We start from the raw sequence: 23,670 nt of genomic DNA, 5'->3' as shown, positions 1-23,670 counted from the left end.
AGGTGATGGTGGCACGGAGGGGGTGGTGGTGGAGGGGAGGCGTGCTGCATCAACCCGCCTGCTGCCTTGACATCATTATCGCCTCCTAATCAGCCTTTAAGGTGCAGGACGATGGGGACATCTTTCGGCCTGACTGAATACCAGAGAGTGAAAACTGAGCACAATCCAGCACTTTTATTGCAAGCCATTTAGTTGCACCTTCACTGTTTCCACAAGAGAGGAGCTTATTCACAACGCCCCAAATAATTCGCGGGACTGACGTTTTTAAAATAAAGTTGCACTGAGTGACCATGATTGATTCATTCGGCAGGATTTCATCCAATCATAGACGAGCTTCTTCCCCCCCCTCCACGGTTACCCATTAGTGTTTCTTCTCTTTCATTCTGGTTGACTACCCGCATCTTCGCTAAACCAAATAACTGAATGTTTTCTCTTCCTTTGTTGTGCAGCCAGTGCGGAAGCTTTCATCACATCTGCAGTCTCATTATTACCCGCAGAGCCACAATTTATGTGAACAATGCCCCCTTCAAACGCCAAGCAGAATTCATATTTAACCATTTATATGTGTTTAAAAAGAGGAAGTACGTTTTGCACCACCTGATTACCTTTATACCGGCAAAAGATTGGACACTGGAGGCAGCACGGTCCAGCGGCCGTGTACAGTTATACTGCTGCGTCAGCGTTAATGCTACAACTTTAGGACAATTCAGTGCCAGTTTCCATCGACCTGACAGAAGACAAGTACAGAAGTACAGCATTGTGATTTCCCCCTTCTGCAGCTCAGAGTCTCATACACCTGTGTGCTGCTCTGCTGAGGTGGAAATGAAAACGCATGAAGTCTTGCTAGATATAAGTGATCTCCTGCCTCTCCGAGCTTTTCAGGCTTTCTCACACACAGAAATCGCGATTCCTGCACCGGAGAGCCGAGTAAGGGCTTTCCCCCCATTTTCAGATAAGGCAATGGAGCAGAGAGGTTGGAGAGACAAGCTGGAGTGTAATACTCTCTCTCTCTCTCTCTCTCTCTCTCTCTCTCTCTCTCTCTCTCTCTCTCTCTCTCGTCCATACAGCCGTGTACAGTAGGATACGTGCTGGCAGAAGCGCGGGTTTGAGAAGGTGCACTGGGGTCGAGCGGTCCAGCACGGTGCCGGGACTGGATTTTACTGTACCCACATTTTATAAAGAGAGTTGGAGATGGAGGGAAACTGGAGGATCCTGTTCTCCCACGTGTGCAGCACCAGCTTTCTTCTGCTCTGGATCTTCGTCGGCTTGAATGTGGTAGAGGTGGTAGGGTCCCAGCAAGGGATCCCTCTGTCAGTGTGAGTGAGAAACTGCTGTGCAACTTTGATTCGCATTGAACGTGTCGATTTGTGACTTACAGATAATTAAACTACCACAACGTCCGCGTTTCAAATCATGCATTATGTTCTAGATTTAAATGAATGTATCTAGTAACAAACGTATTTTGCATCTCATAAAATACCGCTTACCTCTTGGATGCATGTCAAAAAATGTTGTAAAAATTAAAATAAGGTTAAGGAATTTAGATATATCTGGAAACTAAACTGCAGACCTAAACGTTCTTTGCAGTGAATGCTACCTGTTTATCTACAGTTATACATGCATTTGCTGTCATAAATGTAAGCATGACGCTCCTATTCATTTTTCATAAAACAAGACATTTTAATATGATGGACTACAGCATCTTTTTCTTAAAGGGGAATTTTTTATCATTTTATTTTTTAAGAGTTGCAATAAAGAAGACACACTCTTCATTATAATAAAACACACATAAGTGTGAAGTGTTATGGCTGGAATCCTCAACCAGTCCTATACAAGTGTAATCTAATGTAAGTAATTTAATGCCCACATAACTGTTTAGCTGCAAGTGATTTACATTTTCTTTGTTATAACTATTTGTAGGCCTATTTGTAGCAGATTGTAGACACCTATTTCAATGCTGTATAATTTAATGAAATAAGTTTTTACCAAGCTTCATTTGTTCTGAAAATGTCTAAATCAAAGACTGTAAAATCTAAAATAAAGTGTAAGATGTAAATAAATCTAGTTTCCACTGCAGTTAACGCTCACTTATATGGAAGTTAGTGCTGTGCATCTACCTGTAAAATATTTTAAAAATACTTTTTTTCTCCTAGCAAGTTCATTTAAGGTGCAATTTAATGTGAAATGGACAGATTTTGAAAACAAATAAAAACTGTGCAAAGGAAAAAAAATCTCCCCCTTTGGATATTTGAGAAACCATTTGGGAAGCGGTAGAAGGATTATCTTTTTACCAAAGTTTGTTTTGCACATGGAGACAGTTGACCTGCAACACATTATTTTTGAAACATGTATTCAGTGTTTCATGGGCTTTTTAAAATTAGCATATCATTAAATAAATCTACTTCCCATTTAGGAATAAAAAGGCAAGTTTGTCAGCTGAAATGATGTTAATTTAATATTCACAGTGCAAAATTTTGATGCCACGTAGACAATATTTATAAGAAGGTTCAATAACTGTAGTTTAGATCATCAGATTATAAACTTTTATCAGGAAAGTGAAGGTTTATGATAATCTTCTTCAATAATCTCACTGATCATTTCATAAAGGAAGCTTAAAATGATAGATCAAAAGGATTTTATATTTTAAATACTCAAAGTACTCTCTACTCTATTGTCTTGTCTTGTTAAATTTTGCTTCTTCTCTTTTATGTAGAGAACTGTTGGATAAATTGCCTTGTCGTTTTCTGTCTTTTTTCTTAGCGTAAAGCTTTGGGCCTCTGCATTTGGGGGAGAAATTAAATCAATATCTGCTAAATATTCTGGTTCGCAGCTACTGCAAAAGGTAGATTTCCTTTATGTTATTTTTTAACATGGATGGATTTTTCCTTTGTCTGAATGCCATGCAGTTACATCCATTGTATGCTGTAGTGCTATCTAATGACTGCAGAGACATTTCCGTGTCTCAGCTGAATGCTGATGCGTTATTCTGGAGGAGACTCAGGTGTGCTTGGTAGAGCACTCTGTGTATATGTGTGTGCATGTGTTTTTGTGCGCATGCACACATTTGTGTGTGTGTGTATTTGTTCATGATACGGCCCATTAACCATGGCTCTGATTCCTCTCTCATCTCATGTCTCCAGTTAACTCTCTGGAGTCAAGAGTTTCAACCTCTGGATATGATTGTGACAAGGGGACAAATTAAATAAGTGTGGTGGAGTTTGATAGAGGGTGTAGGGGAGTGACAAGATGAACAAGTGAAACCTCGGGAGAATGAGCGACGGTCCAATGCAGTAGATTTAACTTTCTGACCACATGATGGCAGAGGTCTGCGCTGTAGTCACAGGCCTGAGGTGTAAAAAGGTGGTCAGTGTTCATTGGGGATGAATGGTAAACTGCAGGTTTCCCTTAAAAGTGACCAAACCAGGGACTGCAAAGCAAACAGCTGTAGGAGCTGTGCATGAATACAGAATAGCTGTGCAGGCTTATAGCACTGTGTGCAAAGACTTCGAATTATTTTTTTTTTACAGGGTTCCATGTAAAAAGATTTAAAAGAAAAAAACACCAAATTATTTGCAGTAACCCAAGTGAGGGTTTATCAATTGTATTTATAAGGCACTGAATTACAACAGTCACCAAGTGCTTTATGATGTAAGGTAAAGACCCTGCATGAATGTTAGGATGACAGTTATGAATCCCAGCGTTTGGGAAAATAACATGCAGTCATGTTTTATTGCTGCTAAGAAGTCAAAGTGGACATTCTGTGTTTTAATGGCTGTGTCTCTGGAAATCTTGTAGATTCTCCCACGTATTTAGTCTAACTTCAAACTGCTGAATCATCTAATTTTGAAGTGAAAAAAGTTTAAAAAAAACTTTGTATGTTGAAAGGTTGTACAAGCAATTTCAGCTTAGCTCGAAGAGATGAATGCTGTAAGCATGCCGCATGTCTCTAAACTGAAAAGCAACTTTTACTGAGTAAGTTTTTGAGTGTGCATACTCCTTCTCCTGACCTTCTCACTTAAGTGTGATGTAATGCGGTGCAGTGCAGGAGCTCGGCAGTGCTGTATAGCTACAGTTAAATATTCAGGTTCTTTTTCACTGTATCGTAAAGCTGTTCTTTGTGGTGGTGTCATATTCGAGTTATCCTTTCATATGTGTGGCAATAAAAATAGGGAAATCTTTAAATTTATGTGAGGCTTTAATTACAAAACTGGTATAGAGGACTGTATTACAGTGTTTCCATTTTTCTTGTCAGAACACTGTCATCTTCCCGGTCTGCTGTTTATAACCTTTACTTTCCTCTTGTTAAGTACATGAATCTGTGCATGACTCTTGCTAATACTAATGCATTGATCCACATTGCTACTTTAGGAGCTGTGGGCAATCACAGCGCCACGTCCAGGTGTCAACTCCAGCTCTGAGGGCACCACCTCAGTCAAGGGCAGCAGCAGGATTAAGAATCCCGCCTGTCTTGGAGGGTGGGAAGAAGGCGGACTTCCCAGAGGAAGTCCACGCAAGCATGGAGAGAGTGTTCAAACTGCAATTAGAAGACGTCTTCAGGGTCCCAGCCTAGGATCTTCTTGTTCTGAGGTGACTTCTTTTGAATTTAAGCTAAGATGTGTGGTTGAAAGTGAAACACAGCTGTATATAAAGCTCCCCTTCTATTTTTTTTTTTTTTATCAAATTGGAACAAAAAAGACTTTTTCATGATGCCCTGCAAATATACTTTTTTTTCTTTGTCTGTATGTAAGCACTTTGCTTATGTTGCGGTTCATGGAGGCATATCTGGAGAGAGCTGTACTGAACCAGTCAGCACAAAGCAGTGAGCTGTGAGGGAACTGACGGGTCGTTAGGGGCTGGTCATTAAGGCTGATCATTAGATGCTTTTTATGGTGATTTACCCGATTTCACAAAGAAGGGGGAAAAGACTGGCTCTTCCGGCTCCCAGCACTCAAGCATTGGTCATTACTCTAATCAATAATAGTGATGAGTGTTTTTGATGGATGGGGCTTAACCTCCACTTGATGACTTGGAGGGGTGGGAGGTAGGAAGGTGGGGGTCTGGGGTGGGACTGGGGACTCAGGGTGCTGGGGCGAGGAGGACAGGCGTGAAATGAACTGTTCTGCTCCACTGAAAGTCCACACTCTTCCTTTCAGTAGGTAATTTGTCGCCTCATGTACTGGTTTGTGTGTGTTTTTTGTATATCCTGTACCCGTAACATGTAATATTGGACGTGCTACGAGCCTTTAGTGGCTTGTGTTTATTTTTAGATACAATTGCTGGATGTGTGCATGAAGTGGCTGACTGGAGAGTGTGGGAGGATCAAGCTTTTTGTGTTTACTTGGCATGTGTGTGTATGTGTGTGTGTGTGCGGCAGGCAGGTGTGGGATTATGTAATGTTATATTCCTTCGAGCTGTGACGGGCTTTGTTCTGTATCACTGGAGGTCCTGTGCATCCAGCAGAATCAGCATTATGTGAGGTGTAGTTCATTACCCAGAGTCGCCCAAGCTTGACACGTTATTATCTTTCTTCTGTGCTTTGACTCCATTTCAATTACCCTCTTACCATGCATAGCCTTCAGATCCAGCTCCACCCCCTCCCCGGCCACCCAACATGGCCTTCTCCAGCCAATCAGCGAGGAAGATGCGGCATGTGCAACCAGTAACTGAGACCAGATAAAGACCATCAGTCATTTTGTGTCCCAGCATGGATTTTATGTTCACCTGAGACTAGCTGCATGCAGCCCGTCAGCCAACCTGTGAAAGCTTTTAAACCTTGTTTAACAATCTACTCATTTCTATAGTGGATACAGTGAAACAATAAGGCTTAAATATGCATACAAATATACACACAGAAGATGTTAATTATCTGTTTCTTTCCCTGTCATGCTGAGTAAGATCTAAGGAATGGGTTAATCAGTCTTGAGATCTCATTACGTTTAAACTATGCTCTCCATGTTACAGGACACACAGCTGTTGCCCCTGTCAGCGCCACACTTTATGATTCTTCTGGTTATTTTCAGAAATATAAAGAATTTGAAAAGTCAGTCAGAGTGGAAGAGATTGATGGTATGAAAGTGGTCAAGAACTTGGCTGTGAAGATGGAGGAAATGTTCCGGAGAAAAGCCGAAGCAACAAGGGTAGGCCGTGTTACTGAATTTTTATTTATCAGAAAAATACATTTATAGTACAATATATTCATTTAAATTTGTCAGGGTAAGGGCATGTATGGGATAGGGGTGAAATCAGTCTTTTTCCTTTCCTTTTTTTTTTGCTGAAATAAGGTTTTTGGGTTTTTTTGTTTTTTTGTTTGTTTGTTTTTTCAAATTCTTCCCTTCTCATTTACTTAACTTGAGCTTCAATGTTTAATGTTTTCTGACGCACCTGACAATTAAAAACAGCTCTAACTGTGTCAGTGAGAGTTTAGCTTTGAGAAACAATCTGGAGTCTGATCAAGTCAACAATTTATGCTTATTTTGTTTCTCATAAAGGGAGTATGAAAATTTACAGGGGTTATCCTCAGTAACAGTGACCACAATGACTTTTGCTGGCTTTGCTTTTTTTATGTGCATTTTTTTTGGTAACAATAATACGTAACTTCGTGAATACCAGGAAGAAAATAAAAAGAGTAGTCACCGATCTGAGAAACTTTGAGAGATTACGTGGATCTGAAGTGTAGTCGTGAATGTAGTCTGTTACAGTCTGGGCCTGAGGTGAAGTCAAGCCTCACAGCAGCAGCCTGTCTGCGACCTCAGCGCACAGGAGCTTGTAACCATTTTAATGCTACGCCTCGCACGAACTGCTGGGAAATGATAACGTTTATCTCCCTGCGCCTTGTCCCATGTGCGCGATAATTCATGGCAACTCGGGCCACAAATGACACCGGATACACAGATTTAATTTAATAAAAAAAAACCCGGCTGGAATCAGTTTGAAGTGCGGCTGAATAATACACATTAAATATATAAATAAACGGACACGTGCAAAAACAAAATCAGTTTCAGGTTTATCTCAGTCTGACTGCGTCGTCGCTTTGCTCCAAATTGTAAATCGACGCTGTTCTCAAGTGTTAAGGGTGAAAAAAAGACATTCATACACAAGCCTACCACAAAAAATAAATAAATAAATAAATAAAATAGATTTAACCTATTTCCTGCTGCTTTTATTCGACAACTGCTGACACCACTAGAACTCGCTTTGGGGTCAATTGAATTTATCCTCAGGAGTCGGCGGAAAAAGCCGCAGTTGTGTTTATATAGCAGTTTGTTTTGACACGCGTGACAGATGTTAATTACCTGCTTACCTGCGGTTTCCCGGGAAACCCGGAGTCAAGCATATTTCTCTGAATCAATCTATTCCAGAAGTTAGCTCTGCTTTGGTGAAAGGCATCAAAATCCCGTTCCAACCTGCCTCCATCAATCATTCCGCTCCTGCTCTCTGCAGCAGTTGCCTATATTTTATGTACATTTTCCCCTTTAAAATGCTGCGAGGACAGTCAAGAATTAATCGACTGAATTTTGAGAACATATCATTTTCGTAAGTTCTGGAGAGCGCTGACAGAAATCTTCACATGCTGCCGATTTCATTCTAAGATTTAATTTAAAGCAGTGCTACGGTCCTCGATCACGTTCCTCTTTGGTGAAATGTCATTCGCTGCGCTTTGGAAATTATCGAGGAGCAGAGCAATGTCCAAACAGCAAGTCTGAGAAACAGAAAAAAAAAATAAAGCAGCAGAGTGTTAACGCCTCGGGGGAAATTTGTGGAAGTCTCGAAGCTACGCCAAGTTTTACGCAGTGTCGTAACAGTTTCTGTACAGTCACCATGTATGAACGGAAGAGTTTGTATATTTTAAACATGCATTTTTTTTTTTTTAAGTTTTGCTCTTATTAAGCAACACTTCTCTCCTCTCAGCGACTCGTGGAGGCGGCCGAAGAAGCGCATCATCAGCATGAGGAAAATCCCGACCTGCAGGTGAGGCTGCAAAAGAAAAGGAAAGGAAAGACGTGATTTTTTTTAAAGTGGCGTGTCACTGTCATAGATCACGATGAATCATCTTTTAGTTGGTGAGGGGAGGAGCGGCTGCAAGGTGAGAGAAGGGTAATAGGCCCTAAAAGTCTTTAATTGCGTTGGCAGCGCCCTTCACTCTGACGTCCTGCCAGCGGTTTGATACATAATGTTTCTTTGATAAGTCAAGCCTCACACAGTGAAGGCTGCGGCGCCAATACCGCCATAACTCATAACCATGTTTTTTTTTTTTTAAATTAGGCTGCAGAGCCTTTAAGCTTTTACATACTGTAATTAACACTAACTAGAACACAGTGGAGATTAAGATCTATCTCACCCTCTGCGAGCACAATTATGGGCTTCGGGTTGTTGTGCATGGTATTATATTTTGTAGTACCACCAATTTTCCCCCTCAGGTAAGGTAGTCTATTAGAGGGCGGTCTGTAGGTTAACCAGAAAGAAAAGGGAAGGGAGACAAGTCATTCTAAATTTAATTATACTTCACAGGATCTGCTCATGCGCTCGGGCTTTGTTGGGGACATTATTTAGCGGCTCTCATTGCGGATTTCCAGTGCGCGCTGAGAGCTTCCCTGGTCTCTGCAGAGGGAATGCAGTATTTCTGGCGTTTGTTACCGCTCTCCCTCGCTCTCTCTCCGTCCACTGGACAGAGATAAATGAAACTCTTTTGCGTGGCGCATTGTTTCACTTCCATGGCTGCAGATTGGAAAACCACTCGAGCAACAAAACACTGAAATAACTGGAGCACTTTACAGTTAATAGAAGCATTTACATCATATGAATACATTCTGTCACCTTGTTCTCTTGTCCATTTCTTTGCTGTTCACATCCACAGAACAAGAGGGACAAGAGGGAGAGATGCTACCTTAAAAGAAATATATGACCAGTGAAATAAAGAAGAAGTATTTTTGTCTTTAACCTATTTGAAACGGTTTGGCTTATACTTAAATACCCCCAACCTCCTCTATTTTATATTTAAGAAATAAGATCTGTAGGAAATGTGAAGATTTATCAGACTCAAAGCAATAATCCACAAACCAAACTATATCTTTTATGCATTTATGTATTTATGAGTCCCTTCAAAGAAACACAAATATTACATTCTTTATATTTTTGTCAAAAACATTATTTCCTGAAATATCTGAAGATCTTATTTCATTTTTTTGTTTTTTATTTTTCAGTTTTTTGTAATCCTCCCGTGGCTGCATTGGTACACATAAATTGTTGCACACTCTTAGATAAGAAAAGTTCTCATCCAAGCCCTTGACAGTTATCACACAGGCCTATCACACAGGCATTTCAGCTTAAAGGCCATAAAAAATAATAAGGAAAATTCAATATCCACCTGCGGTAATGATGTGATGTCATTATAGTACTCCTCTTGGCATCATTCAGCCAACCTCGCCTCCTCTGACACCACACATTTTTCACGCACCATTTCACTGACCACAGTGAGATAAGCTGGCTGCTCTTATCTCAGCTGCTTTGTCTCAGGACACTCGGATGTTTTGTGCTGACCTGAGTGCAATTCAACCGGTCTGATGGTGTAAACGAAACATTTGTACAGTAGAGCCTTATTTAGTTTCTTTTTTTTTTTGGGGGGTCAGCGTTCCTTTCAGTAGGCCTTAAAGAAAGTATTAAATATTAAAATATGAGCAATATAAAGTTGTTGTTCATAAGATCATTCCTTTAGAATTATTCTGTCTCCTAATACAAATGCATAACAAGACACATCAATAAAATAGTTTCATACAGGCTCTAAACATTAAAACAACATAAAGTCTGACTTTGTGCATGTTTTTAAAAATACTTTTAAGGCTTTGTGAGAATTCCTTTTTTTCTACTTCAGATGTTTTAACATTGGTTTAAAAAACTATGTTTGAATCTGAATCACTTCATTTAAACAACAACAACAACAAAGGTCTTTATAGACACCACAAAGATTTAAGTTTGTATAATCACACTCATATACAATTATGCTAATTCTCTAGTCATACTTTTGTTTTTCTGTTCTGGCATTTCATTGTGAACCATTTTGTGATGTGTATCTCTAAAGATGCTATACTATAAATACTTACTATAAATGAATTTATCACAGTGTTTCATTGTTTGACTTCATGTTGTAAGCAGCACTTCCCCCATGAACAATCTGACTCATCACATCACACAAAGCAAAAGCTTTGAAACTAACAAGTTTTAACTTCGATATGATAAGATAGTGTGGAGATTAAGGGCTGTTAAAGCCAGCAAAGTTTAGTGAGACCTGATAGCTGCAGCTGTCGAGCCTGCTTATACAGTAAGGCCTAGCTGTTTGTAATGGAGGGCAGATCTCTGCAGTAAGGCCTACAGCTAACTGCAGTGGTGTAAGAGTCAGCGGGCCGTCTCGGAGAGCTGCAGTGTCCCATGGCCTGCTCTACAGTAATAACCCTGGTGGTTAACGTGCCTCTCTACAGCACTCAATTCTGCTGAGGGTGCACGTTTCTCTCCTCCTCCACAGCCGCCCTGCCTCCTCCCGCCCCACCACCACCACAGCTCGTCAGAGAGCTGCTCAGGCGTGGTATGAGCTGTCAGAGGCTGCTTGATGACGATGCCCGCTTGCTCCCCCTCTTCCTAGGAGGGATGGTTGAGAGTCCATCACCCATCTCACCTCCCTCCCTGCCTCCCCCATCTCTCACGCTCTCTTTCTTAGTGCAGACAATGAGGACTAGAGGCCACAGAGAGGCCGCTCACACGGGATGAGGTAGTCTTTCTACTGCAGCAGCAGGCAGTGAAGGACAGGACAGAAAAATTGTTGGGTTTCACTTTCTACTCATAGTCCTTGTTTGTACATCCAGTGCCAATTTTTTTGACAAACTGAGAAATATATATAAAGAAAAAAACAACAACTGTGCTAACTGTAATCTGCTTTAGAAAGGTCTGTTTTTGATGCCATTTGTGTCCATTGTTTAATTTTTTTTTTGGTTTCATGGTTTGGAACCTGCAGATGTAGACAGAGCACACTTGAGCGTTAACATTTGTAAAGGTCATTTTGGTTGGGGTTTAGGGTCTAAGATGCCTAATTTTTCTGGATAAGATGCTGGAAGACCCATCCGTGATTCAGTGTTTTGGCTAAAAGAGTTTTCATTCAAGATATTATCCGTTGGTCCATCAGTTTGGTACCCTTAGCAGAAAATAGATCCAAAGCATTTCTCTTTCCTCCAAACATGGCAGGTTGAGTTGATGCCAAAGAGCTAGATTTGGATTTCATCAGATTCTTACTCTGGATGGCATAACACTGGCCTCCAGTAACACTGTGAGGAATCCTGGAGTCGTTCTTGACCAGGATATATCCTTCAATGTACATATGAAACAAATATGTAGGACTGCTTTCTTCCATTTGCGCAACATCTCTAAAATTAGAAACATTCTGTCTCAGAGTGACGCTAAAAAAACTACTTTGTGCATCTATTACGTCTAGGTTGGATGACTGTAATTCATTATTATCAGGATGTCCTAAAAACCCCTGGAAAAGCCTTCAATTAATCCAAAATGCTGGAGCAAGAGTGCTGACAGGGACTAGAAAGAGAGATCAGATTTCTCCTGTATTGGCTTCCCTTCATTGGCTCCTTGTTAAATCCAGAATTCAAAATCCTGCTCCTCACATACAAGGTCTTAAATAATCAGCCCCCTTCTTATCTTAATGACCTTATAGTACCATATTCTTCCATTAGAGCACTTCGCTCTCGCTCTGCAGGCCTACTTGTTGTTCCTAGAATTTTTAAAAGTAGAATGGGAGGGAGAGCCTTCAGTTTTCAGGCCTCTCTTCTATAGAATCATCTTTCAGTTTGGTTTCAGGACACAGACACCCTCTCTAATTTTAAGATTAGGCTTAAAACTTTCCTTTTTGCTAAAGCATATAGTTAGGGCTGGATCAGGTGACCCTGAATCCTTTGTATATACTCCTTTCTGCATTTAGTCAGTAGTTATTATTAAACTCTGGTTCTCTTCCACAGCATGTCTTTTGTCCTGTCTGCCTCCCCTCACCCCCAACCGGTCGCAGCAGATGGCCCCGCCCCACCCTGAGCCTGGTTCTGCTGGAGGTTTCTTCCTGTTAAAAGGGAGTTTTTCCTTCCTACTGTCACCAAAGCACTTGCTCATAGGGTGTTATATGATTGTTGGGATTTTCTGTTTTCTATTGCAGCATTTCCACCTTACATTATAAAGTGTCTTGAGGTGACTGTTGTTGTGATTAGGCGCTGTATAAATAAAACTAAACTGAATTAAGCCGAATCTGATCATAGCTTTTTCTCCCAAGTCTTCTCTGACACAAATTAAGTGTCCACTGGCAAACTTAATATGGGCCTGAACATTTTTTTTTTTTGAGCAGGAAAACCTTACAGGTGATGCAAGATTTTGATCCATTACTTCCTAGTGTGCTAGCAATTGTGTTCTTGGTAAATGTGGTCTCATTTACCTTCAGGTCATTAATGAGCTCCTTGTAGTTTGGGCTGATCCACCATCTTTCTCATGATCATCCTCATCCCATGAGGCAAAATCTTACATGGAGCACAAGACAGAAGGCGATTTATGGTCATTTTAGATCTTTTCCATTTCTAAATAATCACACCAGCTGCTGTCACCTTCTCACCAAGTTTTTTGCTGATAGTCTTGTAGCTAGTTTGTAAAGGTCTACAAGCTTGTCTCTGACATCCTTTGACAGCTCTTTGGTCTTGCCCATAGTGGTCAAGAGGTTGAAATTCTGTGTACAAGTTTGCTTTATATACATTATGAGTTGAGATCAGGTGTATCTGTAATTGGTTGATTGTAATCTGTGTGCCACATGGGCAAATAGCTAATCTGTGTCAGCCAAATTTCTGATTGGCTCGACGGGGATCAGGTACGTATTTAACTAAATGACATGCAAATCAAATTCTAACTTTTATACAATGCATTTTTTCTGGATTTGTGGTTGATTTTCTGTCTCTCTTGATTAAAATGAAACTACCATAAAACTTCTAGACTCTTCATTACTTTGTGAACAAACTTACAAATTCAGCAGTGGATAAAATAATTATTTCCCCCACTACATATTTTAAATATGAACATAAATATTGTTATTATTGTCGTGTGTGTGCAGTAACTGTTCTGTCTTTGTTTTTGCGGGCTTTGGTTAACATATCTGTATGTCTAATATCTGTTGTGTCTGCTCTTTTTGCAGTATGAATACTTCAATGCTGTGCTGATCAATGAAGTGGATGAGGAGGGCAATAATGTGGAGCTAGGAGGAGAGTTCCTCCTGGAGCCCAATTACCATTTCAATAACCTCTCAGTCAATCTCAGCCTCAGTGTTGTCCAGGTGCCCACCAACATGTACAACAAAGGTGTGTATTCCTCTTCTCTGCGGCTGCCTTAAATTCAGGATTATGTGAGTGATATTCACCTACAGGAAGCTGATGAATGGGGAGGAGAGAGGGAGGGAGGAAAGTAAGTGGTGAAAGTGAGAAATGGTAGCTGAAGCTGTATCAGTGTGACAGGCTGGGCGAAGTGGAGATAGGTGATCGATATGAGCCCAGACATAACAAGAAAGCAGCAGCAGTCTGCTCTGGAAAGATGCTGCCCATATGGTAGCTGCTCTGTCGCTTCTTGTTCTCACCTCTTCCCATGTATTGCCTGTGTGGCTTTTGTTCAGCATTAATGGACTCCCCATAACTCTCTGTTTACAGCACAAAAGGGGAGTCACCCAGCAGGAGGAAGGGAGGGATGATTTAGTCACAGGCATTGTATCTCTTTCAGGGGGGTCAATAAGGGACAAAGGTCAACCATGCACTCGGTAATGGTGACCAGAATGGTTACCATTATCACCATTTAATTTACTTTTCTCTCTTTTTCTCCTTTCTTTCACCATGCCTGTGTGTGTGTCCCTGTGGCCGCCATTTACAGATCCTGATATAGTGAACGGGGTTTACTGGTCTGAGGCCCTGAATAAAGTGTTTGTAGATAATTATGAAAGAGATCCAACGCTTATCTGGCAGTACTTTGGGAGTGCCAAAGGTTTCTTCAGACAGTACCCTGGTGAGTGCTGCCAATCTGTCTGTCAGTCTGCATGTGTGTGTGTGTGTGTGTGTGTGTGTGTGTGTGAGAGAGAGAGAGAGCATCCCATGGGAGCTCTCAACTGTCAGTGAAAAAAAAACTGATCAGAACAAATGATTTTGAATTACTAAAGGGGTAATTTGGCTAATGTTGTAATTTTACAGACCATCAGAGAGGATGCATATATACAGACTGCAATTAATCTGAATTTGCCAGAGTTGGTCTGCAGCCACACTCAGTAACATCTCTTAGATCCAGACGATGTTATTCAGACGGTTACGCTGATGTAAAACAGGCTGCCTGTTCACTGTAGAGAAGCTGCAGTGATGAGAAATGGCTTTTGAGATTGTTAACAGATGTAGGCTTTATGTGATTAATGTATAACGGGGAATCTTTAAAGGCCAAATGTTTCTCATCAGTCTTTTGCTAATATATGTATTCATGTTTTTATTACTCACTCCACAATACTGCTCTTTGTTTTGGGAACACGTTGCATTAAATGAGGAAAGAAATTTACATAAACAGATATTAACTTTTAATATTTTCAGCCTGATTGTTCATTTTTTGTTGTGTTTTTGGTTTCTGTTAAAGAAACTAACTGAGAAGACAAATATATTTGTGTGTGGCTGTTGTTCATGGCCAAACATCTGTGTGTTTTTCATGTCTTTTCATATCTTCACAAATATCAAATTAAAATTTAATTAATTCAGACCCAGATATCCTTTTAGAGCTTTCAGTTTTTGCAGAGATGTCGAGTCTTTTAGTGTCATTGGTTTTTCAAGCACTGCAGCTTTTAAACTTTAAATAAATAGGTCTCAACAGCTATTTTGTGGTGAGTGTTTTTATCCTTAGATTAAACCAGATTTGATGAGCCTCGTGAGTCTACTGCATCAGGATGGTTAATGTGGGACTGACTCGAGATAAGCCACACTGAGTGTGTTCATCATAACGAGGGAACATGTTGCCCACTGCAACAATGCGGCTTGTAATGTCTTTTTAATAGTTTTTTGGCAACAGTAGCACTCAGTGGCTCAGAGAAATTCACCCACAGGCTAAATTTGATAGTGGGAGAGCTTTGTTTTTTTTTCCCCTCACAAATCTGGTGGCTTTAAAAATATAGTGCATTATCAGTCTTTTATGTAGATTCATGCAAGGTGAACACCGTATTTAACAAACCTCCCAATATGTAGCTTATTACCCAGCGCACTATAGTGTGACTCTTTATGATCTGTAACTGGAACAATGTAGTATGCTGTGTCTTACTGAAGGGCTTGACAGATGAAGAACTTATATTTTGATTACTGTTACATGTTAATATATCTTGTCAGTGTGCTTGTGTTTGCTCTCTGTGAAGCAATGTTATTTTATTACTTTAAAATTCTGCCAATTCTGATTTGTCTGAATCTGCCCCCCAGGAGTTAAGTGGCATCCAGATGAGCATGGCGTCATTGGCTTCGACTGCAGAAATCGGAAGTGGTAAGCCTGCATGTGCCTGAGAAGTTTTGTACATCACACAGCTTCTAGATTCTAGAAGTCATTAGTCTATTTGTCCAAGGAAGTGTGTAAGTCATCTTATATATATTCCTACTATCCCTGGTGTGAGGAGGTCAAAATTACATAAACAAAGGAAGACATTTCAAAAGTTAATTTTTAGATCTTGGCATCATCTGAAAGTTTTTTTTAGCTGCAATTACATGTGAAGGTTTTGTGCCTTTGTAGCTCAACTGCTATTATTTGTAATGCACAATGAATGCAATTACAGCAGACGGACTAGGTGTGGGAAATCGAAGACACTAATTGCATTCAATTTTTAAAGACACTCACACTCACAACTGACACTTTTCCAAAATGTACCTTTACTTTTTTTTGCACTAAAAAGAAATATAGACACTTTGTTTATAATAGATGGTTTTTCCTAGTCCCTTTGGATTAAATTGAACTAGACAAGGTCCATAAATTAAAATATTTGACGCCCCTGCTTTAAGTGAACTCTGTCTCACAGGTACATTCAGGCCGCTACGTCTCCCAAGGATGTTGTGATCTTAGTTGATGTTAGTGGAAGTATGAAGGGGCTGAGGCTTACCATCGCCAGACAGACTGTTTCCTCCATATTAGACACACTGGGAGATGATGACTTCTTCAACATAATTGCTGTAAGTTAAAGTCGAAACAAACTATTTACTTCTTTAAATTAATGATTCTCACATTCCTGCGTAATCTCAGGCCCTCTCTGTTACTTTAATGAACACATTTTTAGATGTTTCTACAATGTTCTTGTATTCGGCATAACTGGAGCGCAGTCATCCATGAAAAACAAAGATTGGTTATTTAAATCTCTTCTGTTTAAATGGTTGTTATACTCCCACAGTATAATCAGGAGATCCACTATGTGGAGCCTTGTTTGAATGGTACGCTGGTCCGGGCCGACAGAACCAATAAAGACGTGAGTCCCTATTAAAACGAATGAATATATGTCTCGCAGCAGGTCGAATTCACGCAGCTAAAGTTGAAAAACTTCCTTCTTCCACTTTGTGGTTATGTGTCAGCATTTCCGTGAACATCTGGACAAGCTGTTTGCCAAAGGGATCGGACTGCTTGGTGAAGCTCTGACTGAAGCTTTCATGATCCTGAGTGATGTAAGTTCCAGTAAAAAACAAAACTGTGACTGACATTTAATGACAAATCTTTCAAACATCCTCTCAGTCTATACTCTAATAAATTAACTTATTACAAAGGAGGTGAAACAGCTTCTGATTTTCTGATTGCATTTTAATGTTGGATTATTAGCATTTGTAATTTTATTATAAAAAGTTTAATTCATTTATTGATTAATTTGACATAAAAGTAATGAATTTTTGCACGTGCCCACATAAGACAAATGCTTCTTCGTTCTCATTTAATTCAAGTGCTCCATTTGACCCGAACACAAGGGAAACTTTCATTTTACAAGCCACATTTGTTTTCACTGTCAGAATGTGCTCCAAGTACAACACCGAGCTAATCATAAAAAGTAGCACACTCTAGTCAAATATATTCGAGCATTTGGGAGGTGTGCCGCCCATCGAAATGCTCCATTGCAATCCCCGTTCCACCCTCCAAACACAGACACATCTATTCTGAACTGTGATTAATGGCTCTAATTAACGTCAATGATTAATAACGTGTGATTGGAACACAAAGAAGATAAGGCCAGGAGCCACGCCGCACTGCTTTTATCTCCCTGTTTTCAGGCAAGCTTTGGCAGTGCTGCTGAAGCTGAGGGAGCGCAGCTTTTACCTCTGCATTTGTCAGATTAATTAAAGCTCTGCAATGAATATGGTAATCAGGTAGCCCGTAGCTTACCATCGAAATTCACTGTTACACCGCTGCACAGTGAATAAAGTCACAATGCATCCTATCATAGACCGAATCACAGAGAAACTCTTTGCACTTGACAAGCTCTGCAGCATTTATACCGAGGCCTGGTGAGATGGATGAGAGTAAAGCTGAGAAGCACACACACAAACTGCTTTACAAAGCTAGTGATATAAAAGTACCATAAAACAGCAAACACAAAAACATTCTGCCAATACTAATTTATAATATATTTTCTGAAAAAAATAATATGGATTTAACTCTTTAACAGCAAGAGTTTAGAATTTATAAGAAAGAATGGATGCTTGTCAGAAAACAAGAGCAAGTCAACAGCCTGAAATGAGGAACAACCACAGCTGGAAAGGCATCCCGCAACATCTCAACTGAGCTTTCTGCTGGCATTTGTCAGAAAAGGCACAGGTCTAACTAATCAAAGTAAAAAATTGGTGTTCCTGATAATGTTTATACTGATTCACTGTCGCCACTCTCATGTTTTACTTTTGACAGTTTAAAAGATCTCCTGTCAGCAAAACACACGATGAACTAAAACCATTTTTTAACATTCAGATGTGGTGGATGATCACATTAGTCACTGCTTTCATTCTTTCCGTTTTCTAATATTAGATGAAACCTTACCCAAAGTTTCCCAATCAGAAGAGTTTGCTGTATGTTTCTAACTAATTTTTAATACCTGCACCTGCCAAGGGTTTCATCCTTTTCCTTGTTTTTCCTGACACTGAGTCGTGCTGACCTCACACATACAGCCACAGTCTCTGTTTGTTGTCCTCCAATGACAACAGAAATGAAAAGATGCATATTATATGTTAAGAACAGGTGTGCTCAGCAGGATTTGTCCTGTGATCTTGTCTCTTCACACTCCTGTGGTTCTTCACATTTACACTGCTACAAGTCAATAAGCCACTTAATTACTGCACTGCATCTTCTTGCATCTGAGTCAAGTGTGCCACATTTTTCAGGTTTATTTACTTCAACATAATGCTAGTTCTATTTATTTCATGTGTAAATAACATCATAGATATTGTTTGATTTTTCTGTTATGCTATGTTACTCTCATGCATTTCCCCCCTTGTACTTTAGTTCAATCAGACTGGTCGTGGCAGCGTGTGCAGTCAGGCCATAATGCTCGTCACTGATGGGGCAACTGAGATGTATGACGATGTTTTTGAAAAATACAACTGGCCAGAAAGAAAAGTGAGTCTTAACCGCTGTCTCTCTCTCCTTCTATTCGTCTCCATCACACTGTCTTTTCTGTCTAATTTTAAATTGTAAGCATCACAGTTTTTTGCTTGCACTGCAGTTTTCTTGCATCAAATGTACATTTTACATTATCCCAGCCGGAGCTCCGGTCTGATGTTTTGAGGAATTGGTTTCTTAATTCATTATCACTCGTGTAAAAATCGTTGTCAATATGATGTTTTTCAGTGTGTTGATGAATTACAGCTCAGGGAATAAAGCATGGGAAATTAATTATTTTCAAGGGCACTGCATGTACAAGCAGCTCAGGCTCAAAGGACTCTTACCCCTCTGCTGTGCTCTCCCCACACTTCTTCGTGGATTCAATACTGGGTTTAAAATCTTTTGTTGGTCTTTCTCAGTAAGACCTAAATGCAGTTAAAATGAAATGAACTGCTGTGCAGCTCACAGAGCCATAAAAACAACAGCTAAAGGGCTTTTGTTCAGTCCTGTGAAGCATATGTGTGGGGCTTTTGGCAGAGCACCGGGCAGTGTTTGGCAGGGCACCCCCCCTTCATCCTACCCACCCACCCCGCAAATACACCCTGAGGGCTGCTATATGGCAGCTTTTCAGTGTTTTCTATATGCTTTCTGCTTAGCAAAGCATCTGGAGCCAATGAGCCGTACAGGTCTGGCAAAGTGTCACGCAGCGTTCTTCAGAAGGACAGTTGTACATGCCCCCATGCCCAAACAATAACAAAGGAAAATTAATTTAATTTGAATACATAAACTCAAAAAAGATGAAAAAATAAAAATAAACTAAAAAGGATTGGCCTAAAAAAGAAAAGTGCAAAGACACACTTTCCTCCTGAGAATTTAAAAGAACATATAGCTTCCTCCTTCTCCAGAACCAGATAGAATCAGGACAGGAAGATGAAGCACTGAGGAGATACATCACTTTGCATGTTTTTTAATCCTTCTTTCTCAAAAACTCTTGTCATCTATGTGTCCTTTAAACAGGTCCGGTTATTCCCTTACCTGATTGGACGAGAGTCTGCATTTGCTGATAACCTTAAATGGATGGCTTGTGCCAACAAAGGTTGGAGACCTTTTGATAAACACTTTCCAAGACAGCTTCGTATCAGAGTGTCAAACAGGGTTTGATGCTGCGCTTGTGTGCAATAATATGATAGATTAAGGATTTTTGGGGTCTGTGCGGTTTGGACATGTATGTGTAGCTTTGTGTGTTTTGTGTGTGTGTGCACGCATATGCATGTGCTTGCTCAGACTCTTTCTGCCAAGAGGCAATGAAGTGGCACTCGGGAGGGTCAGAGGTCAATTTGCTCTAATCCCTCTTCCTGTCAGTGTCTTCCTCTTGGCTGCTCACTACTGATGGCTCCCTCGCGTCAACGCTCCAGATGAGTGCCCTCTGGAAGGGAAAGTCACAGCCAGGAAAACAGATCACAGAGGGATTGTGGAATGACAAGCCACAAACCTCCTTCCCATACAGGCCACCGCTGCGTTATAACCCAACATGTCTGATATAAAACATTGTCAGCAACAGCAGGAGGTGACACTCAGTTTAAACAGAAACACTGGCTCTGTGCAATCCAGCAGAGACATCAGCAGGAGGGCAGGAGTGTACTTTAACACAGTTTTGAGGTACTTTCTTTTGGTTTGGAACCATATTTGAATTAAAAGCTATTTTAGACTTAATTTTAATATAATCAGTAGAAGTTTTAAAACACACCAATAATAGTCAAATAACATGGAATATATACACAAAATATTTGAGAGATACTGTTTTGTGCAATCTTATACTTTGCTGACATCAGTGAAGACAGTGAGTTCAAAGCTGGGTCATTTTTCCTGGAAATGTTGAAATGTGACAGCTGGGTTCAGCCTCCCCATGACCCTGAATTTTATAAGTAGCTATTGAAATAATGGATGGATTGATGGATATATGTTGGGTTGTTAAGTCATTAAAAACTACACACGGTGGGTATTATGAGCTGATTTAAATGTGCAGCATGTTGAAATTGTATTAGCTTTAGGATTCAGAATTCTTTTTTTTTAGTGCACCACATCACCTTAATAAATCTAATAGAATTTATTAATTGTGTGAATAAAAACATGCAAAAATATATAATAGTTTAAAAAGTTTTAATATAAAGTTTAAATTTAAAATATTATTTTTTGCATTCATAAATGGACTTAGACTGAAGACCATCCCCAGTGGTGTCCTTACATTTGATTTGTCTAAGGATGCTGAGGAGTTTACACACCAGCGATCTGTAATATCTTTTAAACTTATCTCTCCTCTTACCTAGATCATGTTATCAAAGGTTGGATTTAGCCTCACACCAAAAGAGTAGGGCTAAATTGTTAGAAATTAAACGAATGGTAAAGGGTTGACAAACAAAGCCAAAACACGCTGTGTGGGAGGAATGTGTTGCTGCTGCAGTGAACGAAGTGGGGCAGAGGGAAAAACTGCAAAGTTTATCTCAGGCTTGGACGCACATATAACTCAAACACTCCCACATAACCATCAGGAAACTCGGTACCACTTTCTATCACAGCTCGGTAATAAAGGGGAAATAGTAGGGTAACAAAGCGGAAACAAGAGCGTAATAATATAGTAATTTCTAAGTTATTACTATGCAATTACTAAAGTAATAACTACATAATATCCAAGTACCAGCATGGTAGCAACAGTGGTTAGAGTTGAGTAATAGTACTCTGAAATTTATGTAACAGGATAATAAGGGCCCCAAAACTGGGGTAACAATGTGGACATATAGCTCTGTGATAAAGTGGTAATTGTAGGGTAACAAGAAAGAGATATGGTGGTCATTTCTAAGTTATAACCACTCAATTAGCTAGGGTAGTTTCTGTGTAATAAGCAGGAAAAAGAGCTGCAAAATGCAAAACTGCCTGTTTCTATTTAATAACATACGAATATCCCATTAAAGCAAACTTGTGTGTTTGTGAGGCTATTACCTGGAAATATCTTGGGTAGTTTCTGCATAATAAGCAGAAAACATAGCTGTAAAATGCAAACCAGCTTGTTTCTACTTATTAACATATTAATAGCCAGGTAATAGACTTTTAAAACACACTTAAAGAATAGTAATGACTACCAGGAAACACCTGTGGTGGTTTCTGTGTAATAAGCAGGAATTTAATACTATGGTCATGATAGTCGATTAAAAAAAGCATCAGGAAGTCTCTAATGCACTTATGCAAAATGTTAATAATTAAGTTTAAAAGAATAACACATATGAATACATTAAATACGGGAGTGTGAAGGACCCTCCCTAACGGCATAGTTTACACATAGATGCTCCGCTTAGTAAGCTGTGATTTTCTACATCGTGTTGTCTGTACTTAAGATGAAAATTCCTGTAGATCTATTTTATGAATGATTGTTCATTGATGTGTTTGGTGAACTTGGAGTTTTCACTTGTATTTTTTTTTTTTTACTTTACCTCAGTAAAGGAACTGTTGTTCCAACCACTAGATGTAAATTTTGCATTTGATGTGTTAAATACTCCACATGTTGGGCTGTTCTTTAATGAGTTTATGGATCACATCCTTCCTCTTGCAGAAGTGTGTTTGCTGTGATTGTGGGTTAATGTGTGTGTGTGTGTGTGTGTGTGTGTGTGTGTGTGTGTGTGTGTGTGTGTGTGTGTGTGTGTGTGTCATTGCAGGATATTTTAGTCAGATCTCAACCTTAGCTGATGTTCAGGAGAACGTCATGAGATATCTTCACGTCATGAGCCGCCCAAAGGTTATCGATCATGAGCACGACACAGTGTGGACTGAGGCTTACGTGGACAGTGCTGTAAGTATATCTTAAGTATTGTACATTAATTAATATTACTGGTTCATTATTCAAGGATACAATAGTTTTCTGGTGTGAAAGCGTTGTTCATAAAATACCTGAGCATCACAAATAAAGCAACAGATTTGTCGAACTGTCTGTTTCAGAGACATTTAGATGCTGTATCCTGTTGCTGTTCTACATGATATGAGGTTTTCATGCTGTGTTGTCCATCTCTTGTACTGTACAATGAGTATTCACATGTGTGGGTCTGCTCTCTCATCATTACTCCTCATGCTGCTGGAATGATTCCTCATTATGAGCTTCATTAATCTGCATGGATTTTTCCCCCCAGTGTGCATCTGTGTCCACAAAGTCGATGCAGAATATGCAGATTTTATTTCACTGATGATTCAATCCTTGTGTATCTCTTCTTCCCCATCAGCTTTCCCTGGCCCACAAGGTACGTCAGCAAAGTTTTCGTTTTCTTGTGCAAGAACTGGCCTTGTGCTGTGGATCTGGTTCTGAAGTAGGACCAGAAAAGACATCATGGGCAGGATATAAAAATTTTTTTATTCAGTATCAGCCAGTACAAGTCATATTATATGAAGCAGAAGTGACTTGAGAGGTTAAATACCTTCCCATTGTTTCTCGCCTTTCGACATCATGCTTCAGTCGGGGGGTTGCTCTGAGGGGCACAAACAGCAGAGGAGCATTTATTGTCTTTCTTTCCAATATGGAGGCAATAAGCATGCACACACTAAAACACACACACTCTCCCTCTCACACGCACACATACATTTACACACACATACAGAAAGGGTTGGGAGATTGTCCTCTGCAGTGTGTGCTCTTGTATCTCAGCCTCAGACACACCATTCATCATTCTGTGGATCATTGCACTTTATCTCCTAAAGCCCATAATAAAACTGACACTGGAGGAGAGACCAAGAAAGAAGGAAAGAAGGAAAGAAGGTAGAGAGCGAGGGCGATGGAGGTGTCCATTGCTGTACCTGTGTGCGTATGGTTGTAAGGACTAAAGCAGGCCAGTTTTCTCTTCCATTGTGTGCTGTGATGAATTTAAGGAGCCTCCATTCTTCATTTTGTCAAGCCAGCTTGTACACACAGCAGTTCACAGCTCGTTGGCTTCATATACACACACACACACACACACACACACACACACACACACACACACACACACACACACA

General features: G+C 40.0%; 1 protein-coding gene across 1 annotated transcript in view; it reads left to right on the top strand.

The window, feature by feature from the left end:
- The first annotated feature begins 1,191 nt into the window (after positions 1 to 1,191).
- LOC102193396 (voltage-dependent calcium channel subunit alpha-2/delta-3-like) overlaps positions 1,192 to 23,670 on the top strand; it is a 34,419-nt gene continuing 11,940 nt past the window's right edge. Inside the window, exons 1-15 of the mRNA XM_013912958.1 lie at positions 1,192 to 1,316; positions 2,761 to 2,842; positions 4,369 to 4,587; positions 6,021 to 6,137; positions 7,909 to 7,968; positions 13,217 to 13,379; positions 13,939 to 14,070; positions 15,504 to 15,564; positions 16,091 to 16,241; positions 16,457 to 16,531; positions 16,635 to 16,724; positions 18,541 to 18,654; positions 19,657 to 19,735; positions 22,347 to 22,480; positions 22,905 to 22,922. Coding sequence (XP_013768412.1) covers positions 1,192 to 1,316; positions 2,761 to 2,842; positions 4,369 to 4,587; positions 6,021 to 6,137; positions 7,909 to 7,968; positions 13,217 to 13,379; positions 13,939 to 14,070; positions 15,504 to 15,564; positions 16,091 to 16,241; positions 16,457 to 16,531; positions 16,635 to 16,724; positions 18,541 to 18,654; positions 19,657 to 19,735; positions 22,347 to 22,480; positions 22,905 to 22,922 — 1,620 coding nt within the window. The remainder of the gene's footprint in view (positions 1,317 to 2,760; positions 2,843 to 4,368; positions 4,588 to 6,020; positions 6,138 to 7,908; positions 7,969 to 13,216; positions 13,380 to 13,938; positions 14,071 to 15,503; positions 15,565 to 16,090; positions 16,242 to 16,456; positions 16,532 to 16,634; positions 16,725 to 18,540; positions 18,655 to 19,656; positions 19,736 to 22,346; positions 22,481 to 22,904; positions 22,923 to 23,670) is intronic.

Source organism: Pundamilia nyererei, unplaced genomic scaffold (assembly GCF_000239375.1).
Source record: "Pundamilia nyererei isolate P.nyererei 1_Seehausen unplaced genomic scaffold, PunNye1.0 scaffold00110, whole genome shotgun sequence".
In the NCBI taxonomy this organism is placed as follows: Eukaryota; Metazoa; Chordata; class Actinopteri; order Cichliformes; family Cichlidae; genus Pundamilia; species Pundamilia nyererei.
The sequence above is the reverse complement of the archived record's forward strand: the minus strand, read 5'-3'. Positions and strand labels throughout refer to the sequence as shown.